The 12,874-nt window shown below is 38.0% G+C and overlaps 1 protein-coding gene across 1 annotated transcript in view; it reads left to right on the forward strand.

The window, feature by feature from the left end:
* The first annotated feature begins 1,647 nt into the window (after window positions 1-1,647).
* Window positions 1,648-12,874, forward strand: part of LOC107306117 (lysine-specific demethylase 4C-like) — a 131,287-nt gene continuing 120,060 nt past the window's right edge. The window contains exons 1-4 of the mRNA XM_015848974.1: window positions 1,648-1,836; window positions 3,614-3,852; window positions 5,871-6,184; window positions 8,866-8,977. Of these exons, the coding sequence (XP_015704460.1) occupies window positions 1,661-1,836; window positions 3,614-3,852; window positions 5,871-6,184; window positions 8,866-8,977 (841 nt within the window). The 5' untranslated portion in view covers window positions 1,648-1,660. The remainder of the gene's footprint in view (window positions 1,837-3,613; window positions 3,853-5,870; window positions 6,185-8,865; window positions 8,978-12,874) is intronic.

A 12,874-nucleotide genomic window follows, 5' to 3' on the forward strand; every position in this document is an offset into this window, starting at 1 on the left:
TATGCTATATTCTGTATTCTGGGCAAGCAATAGTAGTGTTGATCATGATGTTTCTCCATTATTTTTTACACGGAGGTGTACATCTTTAGCAGCTTAAGATCCTGAAGTAGGATTCTGAAGCTAACATTGCGATTGCTCTGGTCTGCAGGTTGCACATGGCTTTTCTGCTTGGCAGTCCTTACATATTACTACAGCAGTAGTGGTAGGGATTTTATTGGGACAGTGGTGTGATGTGTGTTGGTAGGGAAATTTGGCAAATCATTTAAAAAGATTTTGTGTATGCAGTAACTTCCCATTAAGTCATTGCCATGTGCTAGCTTTTGCCTTCAGATTTTCCTATTTTGTCTTTGAAAGGAAAGCAAATGTGTTAGTGCATCTTGGTTCTTTCTTTTCATTGTACTACTTAACGGTTTTCAAGAAGAAGAAAGGTGAGTTAGAAATAGGTAGAAAGAGCAGACAAAAGAATTTGCATCCATCCCACAGAAAGCAAGCTAATAAACACTAGCAGTCTGTCACGAGCGTGTTTCAATTTTTATAAGAGTAAACACCTTCCATGCTTTTTCACCCCTTTTAAATTAACTGGAAAGCCAGGCTATGTATTTAGCATTTTAGCATTTTTTGTATATCACTGTCTACCTTAAAGAAAACGTTATCTCAGTTTTGCCCATTAACAGAGTCATTTATCTGTAGTATTAAATTCTTCAAAAGTCTTTCCACTTAAGAATCTGCTTTTTTAGCCAATTTGCTTTTAGTCTGAATAATGTATGTACTGCAGGCATATTGATTGATTTGTTGCAGCCTCTTTTAAGAAGTATTTTGAAGCTTCAGTAAAATAGCTTCAGTTTTAAAATAATCTGTTAGTATTTACGGTGTTTCTTGCAAAGAATCCCATGCATTTTCAAAATTGTTAATTCAATTAGTATAAAATATTCCATCATACACAGCATTTGAAAGAAAACAATACAAAGATTATTGATCAGAGGCCAAAGTGAAGTTGATGAGAGAAATAGTGCATGAGAAATAGTGCATGAGATTTTAAGGTGTACATTGCACAGAAGGTGTACATTGCTAGATTACAGGTTTATAACATAGTGTTCTAGGCCTTGAAACATAAGAAACTTAAGTGTGTCTGCTCTACATTCTTGCCTGTTCCTTCCTCTTTGTAGGAAAACCCAAACAAAACAGAAATTTGGTGTGATACTTGTGTGCATTTCTTAACTAAGAAGTTTCTCGTTAGAAGAGATATAAAAGATGGAGCCCTATAAATTCCTGCAAATACCTTTTGGACATGTGGCTAATATGTTGCTTATTTTTAAGAAGAAAATAATGATGCTTCTGAGGATTCATGTGATGTTTGCATTCAATATATTATGCTTAAGTTTACAAAGGACAGTAAATAGATCTTAAAGTGAGGCTATAGCTTCTTTTAATTTTTAGGTTTAGAAAGTAGCCAAGTCTTAACTGAGCTGAAGTGCCTCTATAGTATCCTGGAATATCACATTTCCTGAGTTAGCATCTTTGAATGCTTCTTACCACTAGAAGAACTGGATTTCACACGTGGGATTTTTGTATTTGATTTTGTTAACTATAGTCTGTGGTGTATTGTACAACTTGTCACTCAGGTTCCTCTGTTCTTTTGCAGTGCTCATGTCGGAAGGACATGGTGAAGATCTCCATGGATGTGTTTGTGAGGAAGTTTCAGCCAGACAGATACCAGCTGTGGAAACAAGGCAAAGATTTATATACCATTGATCATACAAAACCGACTCCTGAATCTACACCTGAAGTAATGATGTGGCTACAGAGAAGAAAAAAAATAAGGAAACATTCCAAGAGGTATTTGTTTCTTTATCCTTCATTTGGTTGTTTTCAATATGACATCCATTTCCTTGTATTTATCTGACATTCTACTCTAGTTTGTTTACTTCAATAGATTTATTTTTATTTGCTATTTTACGTGTAGGGATAAGTGAGTCTTCTTTCAGAGTGACTATAAGAAGTTCATTCTTAACTCAGAAATAACATGCATAGTTGAAGTTAATGAACATAGAGAGTGTCAAAATTCATTCTTGCATGGAGTTTAGAATCATTCTTTAGTAAACATTACTCCATAGAAAATATCATTGTTTCTAGTGACTTCTGCATCCAAAAACAAGGGAGAAGTGTCATCATCACGGGTGAGATAGGGATTAAATTGGAAAAACAAAGCAAGAAGCCATGGCAGAATCCCAGCAGCCATATGATGCCTCTAGCAACAATCTTAGTCCTCAATACACTCTAGTTCTAAGGAGATATCATTGCTTATTTGGCAGACTCAGTGCAGCAGCCAAAACATTTCTTTATCTACCTCAGGTCAGTGATAGATCATAAGAGTCTAAATCTCAGTTGTTTATGTTTCCACCACTAACAAAAATAGGAGGAAAAACACCTCGGCACTGAAGATTACAAATCCTGACCTCTTGAAGCAGTATTATAGATGGTTTCATTTTCTTGGTGCTAATCATGCTACTTGTTTACATAGCACAGATATGTTTTGTTTCTACACTACTGCTTTCCTGTCTTGATTTTGCCAAACATGACTTTTATGGATTTTCTTTTTCATTATCAAATAATACCTAATTATTTGTTCAGCTTCATTTCTACTATAATTTGTCGACTGAAATTTATAATACTTGTGATTTTGGGAATTACGTAAGTTGTAACAGAGGGAAAATGGAAATACCATGTATGGGGGCTTTCATGAATGTACTTCATGTATGTTATGTAACTTCAACATTTGAAGCTGAAATAGTTTGCCTCAATAGAACTGCATAAAAGCAGTCATAATGCTGGTTGTGTCATACTTGGACAAATTTTCTGGAATTACAGTTTTATAGAAATACTGTTATTACTGTTAATATTTTAGAGGATGTTGAAAGGTATAGATTAGAGGGTAATGGATAAAGGGATAGAGTTAACAAAACTTTTTTTTTTTTCTTTTTCTGGAGGTTTTTAGGGTCTAACATGCAAGACCCTTGTTTTTCCCCATGCAGTTGGGCATTTACCACAAATGCATCATCAGCTTTACAATGTGATATATAATCTGTCAGATACAGATGTTCTCTTTTGGTATCATAGAGTTGAATTTGAAACTGGACTCCAATCTCCTCTTCCATTTGTCCTGAGCACATAAATTGCAAACCTGTTCCTGAAAGAAACTTGCAGCTCTTTTGTTTCAACTTCTTTTGTTTTAGCTAGAATTGGCATGGGAAGCAGCACCTGGCTTTAACATATTTGAGAGAGTTTTGCATTCAATAATTTCTTAATGGTTGATCTCTTTCACGTTCAAAAGAATGGTTCATCAAAAAACTAATTTGGATGCTGGTTAAGTGATAGTTACGTAGAACTATTTTACAGTTCAATAACTTCTGTCATAGAATGGTTAAAAAGATTAGAAGGTTAAATCAAATAGTTAATCTATCACTTAATAAATTGTAAACACTATCTCAACACAAAAAGATGAAAAATTGTCAGGTTTTACCACTTTAAGCAGGTGAAGGGGACATATATATTGGTAGACATTTTATCTTATCCAAGACAGACTCTACTCTGACAGCAATATCTCTTATAACAGCTTCCAGCACAACAGATCTCGATCTAAAAAGCTTAAAACTCCAGGGGGCAAGAGACAGCCTGCTATGGCAACTGGTGCAGAAATCAAAGAGACTGAAGCAACTACTGATGGCTTCAAGGTCAATGAAAAACCAGAAGAAAAAGTGAGACCGCTAAATACAGAAGTGCCTTCTGGGGAAGAAGAAAGTAGTAGTAGAATGCAGCTGGATCAACATTTATTGGATAATGTCAAGGTTGCAGGTGAGATAAGGACAGATGATTTTTCTCATGTAAGTTGTAGGCTGTAGATTCTCTAATGCCACAGATCAGTTGATGTTAAAGCATCATAGTATCCTAAGTAAGCTTACTAAAGCTAAGTACTTACAAATTTAAACAGAGAAGGTTGATTCAGTAAAAGCTAATGACCAAATTGCTATTAAGAACTGAGAGCAGCAGCATCTTTATAGCACCTGTAATATCAACTGTACAGCAAAGAAAAAAATAAAGTAGGAAATGACACAGGATGACAACACTGATGCAGACAGTATTGAACATTTATATTTGCAATGCACTGCGTGTATTTTTATCAAGAATACTGCATATTAAAAGTGGTCTGTGTGCAAAAATATGCTCTATTTTGAGACTACAAAATTACTGTCACTTTCCCTTTAGCTGCCTGATAATGCAAGTTATAAAGGTATTGTCAAATCAAAGGTGCTCTGTTCCCTACAATGATTTTGTACTGAGATCTACTGATATGTTTAATATATTCTGCAGATTATTCTTTCTCTTAATATTGAATTTCACTGTAGTTCAAGTGTATACATCCCTGTTCTGAAAGGCAAACCAACCTTACCTTCCAGAGCTTTCAAATTTATACTAAAAATTTGGTTGCACATATACAGACTCTTTCTGGTTTTAATTATTAATAGTTGGGTTACTTATGTTAGAGGTGGTAAACAGAAGGAGGATTGAGCCCTGTGAGGATACCACAGTGATTATTCCAATATGGAAGCTTTTTGTGGTGCTGTTCCTTTACAACTTCCCCCAAATTCAGCAGAGGTTTAAAGTGTTCCCTGAGCACTGAGAAACTCATGATTAGTTATAGTGATTAGTTAGCTTTCTTCATGTGCTCGTTGAGAAGGGAAGGAACAGGGAGAAAAGTGGAGCACTCTCCATTTTCCCTTGTGCCACTGAACGTTGGTGGTTAGACCTTTGTAGAGGAAAGCACCATTTTAGATGTTAGCTAGCTCCAGTTGAACGGATTTGTCCTGAGTTATCTCTGTCCAGTAATTCATTATGCTGTATTGGGACAGTAGTCGTCATTTGCACAGATTCTCTTTTGTTACTGGATGGGCTTTCTATCAGTTTTCTAATTTGATCTGTCATTTTATCAGAAGAGCACATTGAAATAATCACTGCGAAGAAAAAGTGAAAAGGGACTTTAGAGACCTTTTACTTTATTCCCTTGGAAGTGCTGCTGAAAAGTACACTGGGCTGTGTGGCATAGAGTTCTTTGAGATCTTATTTTTGGGCCACCTCTCCAGCCTCCTGTTCTGTCTGAAAACAACCCAGAAAACATGGAAATCCATGGAAAAATCCGCAGATAAAGAATTACAACAAAGTAAAATCCACACAAATTCACCGTTCAGCACTGAAGGGTGAAATTTCACTGAAATATGAAATTACAGTAATTGCTGAACTATAAATTTATGCTAATTGCTTTTCATTTTTAGACTGATGCTGTCGCTTTCAAAAATATTCTTGGTATCTATTTGGAATATATTTTCCTAATTATAAACCATTAGTCTTTGTTTATTTTCATTTGTAAAACTGGCATAATACATATAAATGCAGATCATAAAGGTCAATATACCAACCTTTTATATTGTGTTTTTTTTTCCAGCCAGTAAAAGTGCTTGCGAGCTGTCAGAGTAAACAAGCTACATGAATATTGATTATTTTGAATCACTTAAAACTGCTGCAATTTGAACACAAAATGCCCATTAAAAGATTAAAGCTATATTTCACGCTCCAAACTCAAAATTTTACATTTAATTTATTCTGTGATCAAACCTATGCTACACTTTTATGTATGTCCTTCTACTACAATATTATTTTTGTATGATTTTTAAATGAGGAACTATATTCTTTATTTGAATAATTCAGTTTGTTTTGAAATGAAATGCAGTAATATCATTTGAGATTTATTAAGAAGCCATGTTTTTGACCTGCGGGAATCATCCTTTCAGACTCATTTTCCTGTCTTGTTCCTTTAGGAATGGAACCAAAAGCTGATGAGGGCAAGGAAGATTCCGGTGACTCCCTCGTTACATTTGAAGATTCAGGGGCCTGTGTGCCCACTTCTAGTAGCTGTAAGAAAGAAGAGAGCTTGAAAACTCAGTATAAGTCAGAATCATCCATACCATTCCTGAAGAGTGCAGAGCATAATTCTGAGGCAGAAAGCCCAGCTAAAAAGGTGAATGTCTCTACAGAGGATGATGTCAGCGACCTAGAAAGTGGAAGTAGCCTGGGACATGATGAAGTGCCAGTTGTAAAAAAGAATGAAGATGATGACATGGAAACATCCAATGTATGTGAAGCAAATTTTCATCATTATGTTAATATATTTCTGATTTAATACATGGCCAGATCTGTTCCTAATGAGAAATGATATCCATAGTAAGGCAGTTAAGAATGTGCATGATTTTTATCAGATTTTAATTTCTGCATGTTCTGAAGTGTTCTGACAAGAGTGAGAATTGAAAGGGAGGATTTTTTGGATCTCACATGTTGATATGTTTTCCCTCTGACTTCAGATTTTTACTAATCTCACTTTGTATCTGTAAATCTGATCTGTCAATGACTCTCAAGGTACTCCTGTGGTCACTGTCTGCCAGTGTTAACAAGACAATGAGCTTTAATTGACCAGAAATGCGATGAATCGGAAACACAAACGATTACATAATCACTGAACAGTAGATGCTGGAGGGGACCTCTGGAGGTCATCTGGTCCAACAGTGTTTGCTCAAGCAAGTTCACCCATAGCACAGTACCCAGAACCATGCCAGCTGACATTTGAAGATATTCTTGGAGGGAGAATCCACAGCCACTAGGCAACCTGTGCCAGTGCTCCATCATCTGCATAGTAAATAAGTGATTCCTGGTGTTTAGACAGAACCTCTTGCATTCCAGTTTGTGCCCACTGCTTCTTGTCCTGGCATGGACACCACCAAAAAGAGTCTGGCCCCCACTCTCTTCAGCTGTTTATACACGTTGGTAAGGTCCCCACCTGAACCTTCTTCATCCTGAAGTACCAGCTCCCTCATCCTCTTCTCACAGTAGAGGTGCTCCAGTCACTTGATTATCTTTGTAGCCCCATTGGTGACTGGACTCTCTCCCTGTCTTTTTTGAATCAGGGAGCCCAGAATTGGACTCAGAATTCCAGATGTGGCCTCACCAATGCTGAGGATCAGTTCTTTGGCCTTAAGGTGATGCTTGGTCTGATACAGCCAAGAATGCCATTATCTTTCATAGCTGCAAGAGCACATTGCTGACTTAAGTTCAAATTGGTGTCTGCAAGGACCTAAAAAGGCTTCTTCTGCCATGCTCCTTTGCAGCTGGGTGGCCCCCGACATGTCCTGGCACTTGAAGCTGTTCTTCTCACTTGCAGGACACTGCTTTTTATCTTGTTAAACTTCATAGTATTTTTGTCAGCGCAGCTCTTTAGACTGTCAGGGTCTATCTGTATGGCTGAATGACTCTTTTGAGTCAGTCACTCCTCACAGTTTTGTGCTATCCACAATTAGAATTGAGTACTCTACTTCAAAAAATGTTTCGGTTTGTTTTTTACCCATTCTTATGTTAAGAATCCTGAAGTGGGCAAAGGATTTAGTAGAAAGGCTGGAACTAATGTCCAGTGGGAAGAGGCTTGAGTACGATTGGGTTACCCAGTCAAGGAGACCAAGAGTGAATCTTAATACAGTTCCCCAGGTAGGGGAAGCTGCTGGGCTCTGCTCTTCGGAACTTGTGGTGGGGCAGGAATGGCACAAATCTGCCATAGGAGGTTCATATTGTGCATTCTGTATCATGATGATGAACAGATACTGAAACAGGCTTCTGAGAGATGATTAGTAAGCCATCCCTGTCAGTGTTTTAGGAGGCATTTGGACAGTGTTCTGATTTTGCGTTAGCTCTCAGTCCTGAAGTGGTCAAGCAGTTGGACTAAATGGTGTTCAAAAGCTCCTTTGATCTGAATTTAACTGTTCTATTCTATTATGCTGCTGTTGTGCTGTGGAAGGGTGAGTAGCATTGATTTCAGGAAGCATAATGAAAAGTACAAAGCTGTAGTGCTAGTCACAATAGTTTTATAAGTTTGGCAGTTTCCCAGTTTGGCAGAGATGGAGCTGGTGATCTACTGCCAGATTGCCAGTCTTAATGGGAAACTGGGAGGTAAAATTAAAATCATTCTGAGCATTTTACAGTCAGGAAGTATGCACTAGTGATTTTTTATTGGCTTTGTTAGTTTTAATAAGCATCTTGTATTGGAGATTATCTCTTTCTATGCTTCTCAGCCATTTCTATGTTGCATATAACATAAGAGATTTCAAATATTCCCAGTGTAATTGCTTACTCTTTAATGTGTTATAAGTTCTTACTTAAAACTTACAAGTGTGCTTCACAGGTGCAATTAAAAAAGCAGATCTTTTCCTTTATAATTTGCTGGTATCTTCTTCCACATCATCAACCTGTCCAGTGCTTCAGCCTCGTCTTTCCTCTGCTAATCATAATAAATATGTCTTGTGATTGACTTTACAGTTTATATGTAGTTTTTAATTCTCAAAGCAATCAAGGCACAGATGTGGAGCCTGCTGGGTTGCTTTCTTAGTGCCGAGGAACAAAACAATGTGGTCTATAGGACTTGTGTGAGATTGTTCTCAACCTGTTGCCAGTATGATTGTGCTTCCTCCATTGAGGAATCAGCAACTGATTTGTTTTGTGATTTCTCCCACTGTCACTGAAATCTGGAGTTGAGAAAGATTCACTTCCAGAGATTGCAACATTGCTGTTCATTCTTGAAGCTTGGTTAGTTTAAAGCTTAAAGTCTGTAGGGTTGTATAAGGGAGGATGGAATTTCCATGTAAATCCAGTTATATATATTTTTGTCTCAGTACTTAGAAATTGATGTCTGTGCTTGTTGATAGAAGACTGGTTTTGTTGCTCAAAATTAATTGTAGAATTCCATGCTAAGTTAGTTGCTCTTTTACTTTTCAGTCAGCAGAAGCTGAAGGAAAGAAAGTATCTAAGAGCTGGCGTCATCCACTAAATAAACCCCCAGCTAGATCTCCAATGACTTTGGTTAAACAGCAAGCAACTAGTGATGAAGGTGAGTGTACTACTTAGCAAAATTTTTATAGTCCTTTTTTGTCCTTAAACCATATATGGTTATTTTTTACAAACAACATTTTCTTTCTGTATGGGAGATGCCAACATTGTAGGATGCCTGCATGAAAACCATTCAGTATGGCCTCTGAATACACTATTTTTACTATTCATGTTCTCCTGAAAACGTTGGATCTATTGTTGAAAAACCCTCTTAATAGAAGTGAAGTAAGAGTTGTGTGTTCACCAGGCAAATCTTCCTTGTTTCTCAGAGCAGCTGTGTTTAAGAGCTTCCTGGAGCAGATCCAAAGAAGTGCAGTAAGGTTTGTGAAGGGCTTGGAGAATATGTTCTACAAGGAGCAACTGAAGGATCTGTGGCTGTTTAGTCTGGGGAAGAGGAGACCTTTTCAAATATCTGAAAGATGGTTGCATCAAGAGTGGGGCTGGTCCCTTCTCACTGGTAATGGGTAATACAGGACGAGGGGAAATGGCCTCAAGTTGCACCAGGGGAGGTCTAGGTTGGATATCAGGAAGAACTTTACAGAAGGGGTAGTTAAGCACTGGAATAGGCTCCCCAGGGAGGTGGTTGAGTCACCATCCCTGGATGTGTTTAAAAACCATCTGGATGTGGTGCTCATGGACGTGATTTAGCTGAGGGTTGTTAGAGTTAGGGTAGTATTGTTAGGTTGTGTTTGGACTTGATGATCTTTAAGGTCTTTTCCAACCTGAACAATTCTATGACTCTGTGATTCTATAACCTTTTCGTTGTGTTAAACATAGATAAAAATGATACAAGAATCCTTTTAATAAAGGCCTTAGGTGTAAGTCTTATCTCCCCTATATTGCTTGAAAGCCTGTTTTTTCTTGTTGTTTGCCTATTTCACAGAATTTGGACATTTTGGAGTAAATCCTTTAAGATATTGTAGTTCTCATTCAAGAAATATGTTACTGACTTCTGGGATTTTTTTATGCCTTGATTTCCAGGTTTCAGCCTAGTTTAGTATTGAAAGAATGAACTTTCCTATTTGTGTTGTTTTGATTTTACTGTGTTGTTTTACTCTTTTGTTTTACAAGTTATTTAAAAGATCATTTCGAACAGAATTCTTCTATGTTTCCAATATCTTTGGGTAGAAAATCATAAAATCATAGAATATGCCAAGTTGGACCCATAAGGATGAGCTCCAACAGCTTGGGGCCACTACCACTGCTGTGGGTACCCTGTTCCTGTGCCTAGACACCTTCTCAGTGAAGAATCTCTTCCAGATAGCTAATGTGAACCTCTCCTGTTGCAGCTGTTGGTGCTGTCCCCTCAAGCCCTGTCAGTGTCACCAGAAAGCAGAGCTCAAGGTTCTGCAGGCCATCATGAGGCCTCCCCTATGCCTGCTCTGCTCCAGGTTGGAGAAGCTAAGGGACTTCAGCCTCTTTTCATGTCTTCCCTCTGGAACCCTCAGCGTCTTTGTAGCTTTCCTTTGCATCCTTTGCAATTGTTTTATGCCCTTTTTGTACTGTGGCACCTGAAACCACACACAGTACTCAAGGTGAGGCTGCAGTACTGCACTGTAGAGCCAGACAGTCACTTCCCTCAACCAACTGGCAACCCCATGCTCGTGCACCTGAGGATGAGATGGGCCCTCCTGGCTGCCTGGATGCACTGCTGTTGACCAGGACACCCAAATCCCTTTCAGAGGGGCAGCTCCCCAGCGTGTCATCTCAGGGACTGAATGTATAGCCAGGATCACCCCTTTCCAGGTGCAGAATCTGACACTTAGTCATATTAACTGTTGTAGTGGTTAAACTGTTCTAACAGTTCTCATGGTTCTAGCTGTATCTAAGGAGTTATGTGGAAGATGTCGAAAGTAAAATATGTATTTTCACAAACATGAAAAGAGATGGAATAAAACAGTTCTGTGTCTAGATGTACTGAAAGTAATCTCTGAAAGTGAGAAGCAGCAAAAGGTCTCCTCACCATTTCCCCAGATGAATAATTCTCTAAAAATTTTATTAGATCAGTTTTCTGCTCACTTTGAAGACTTGGAAAGCAACTGAAAGTAGGGTAAGTAACATGCATGGGGACATACAAGACAGGGTTTCTGATTCAGCATTTAGGTACTTACAGTACTTATTTTTTAATACTGACTAGTTTCCATTGTTTGACTGAAATCCATAAATAAGAAGCTGAATATTAGTTAACAATTTTGTATATGCTTGCTTGTTTCTTAAACATAAATTGCTGGTATGGATGTTATTATGTATTGTATGGTACCTTAATAATATATTATTTGGTATCTTTAGGCATTTCAAGGGGTACAGTGAAGTAGGAGATAAGAAAAAGAAGCGTGTGCATAAGTAATTACAGTAAACTACACTGATATATTGAACATGATTCTGTACTCAATAAATGCAAAATAATTCTCCAGACATTAAATGTAGCGCTCTGTAATTAGATACTGTGGTGATCCAAAAAGTTAAAAAAAATGCTCAGAATTTATCAGATGTTCTTTATTGGTTACCTCACTCGAGTGCTTTAACTTTAGAGGTTCTCCATCTTGTGGACAAGCTACAAAAGCTAAAATGTTTACCCATAGTAATGATTTCCATCTCTGAAATAAATAGCAAATCTGCTTTACCCAGTAATCACATACATCCAGCCAGAGCTAGTAAATAAAGTTGCTTTTTTCTGTCTGATGTAACATGTGAACTTTGTTGAACTGTGCATCAAAAATATCCTTCAAAATAGAAAGCAGATACATACTTTGTTTGTATTACCTTACTGTTTTAGTTCTGTAATTCACAGCTTCGTTTTTCTGCAATTGTTCTTAAGAATCCTTTCCAGTTACACAGGCAAGTCCAACCCATGGCCTGTGGGCTGCTTGTGGCCCTGAAATGTAGCCCACCCTCTACATGTCCTTTAAAAGTGGCAGCTCTTCCAAGCTGAGTGGCCCCAGAAATGTGTCCATTGCTCAGCAACACCCAGACAACCTCTGCTCTATTGACACAGAGTTGTCAGAAAGCAGGGCACAGGGAGGGCATTGCTGTTAGAGGGCATGTTGGCCCAGTCTGTCAGCAGTCAGTACAACATGGCCAGGCTGAGAACAGAAGACTCCATAAGGGAGTTTGAAGATTGGATGGAGATGGACATTGCACCAGCAGTTGCAGGGCAGTTTGAAGATGCAGAAGTTGATGACTGAGGAGGACATATGCTGCTATTCTTCTTGTGGCACTTCCAGGATAAGCTGCAAAACTGAAGACATTGCAGTGACTGTTGGCAGTTAATTTCTAATGACTCAAGCTCAGACATCAAGGTCTATGAATGCTTTTATATATGTTTAAAAAGGGTTTGATGTTTGTGACCACTATGGGGTTACTTAATAAAAAGAAAAAAGCAAAGCAAATGAATTCTCTCCCATCTAACACTTGAAGGGGGGTAACCAAGGGGTCATTTCAAAGAAGCCTTTGTAGGAATTCTGGGACTTCCGAAAGGAGAGTGTATGTAGAACAGAGTTGTAGTTTGTCCTGGAATTATCCACATTTTTGTACCTTTCTTCATTAAGTGGGATAGAATGGCAGTGTTACCATGTGAGACCAGGAGGAAATAAAGTCATCCAGGAATTGAAAGCAAAGCTGAGTCAGCAGTGCTGACTCAGATGATGGCCAAAAGCTGTATGCATTTTGATATAGTGGCTAAACACAGGGCTCTGAACAGTGAAGAATATGCAGCTGTGCTTTCCATTTTGATAAAGGAATTTGAAAATAGATCTTTACTAGGCCTTCATGATTATTATCTTAGCAGAGAAAATATACTTCTCTTCACAGTCAGACCTTATTCATGTCATTGTGAATTTTGAATAATTATTGTCAAGGGTTAGGTACAAGAAGAGGAAATTTTATGAAGTCTCTGATG

Source organism: Coturnix japonica, chromosome Z (assembly GCF_001577835.2).
Source record: "Coturnix japonica isolate 7356 chromosome Z, Coturnix japonica 2.1, whole genome shotgun sequence".
Taxonomy (NCBI): domain Eukaryota; kingdom Metazoa; phylum Chordata; class Aves; order Galliformes; family Phasianidae; genus Coturnix; species Coturnix japonica.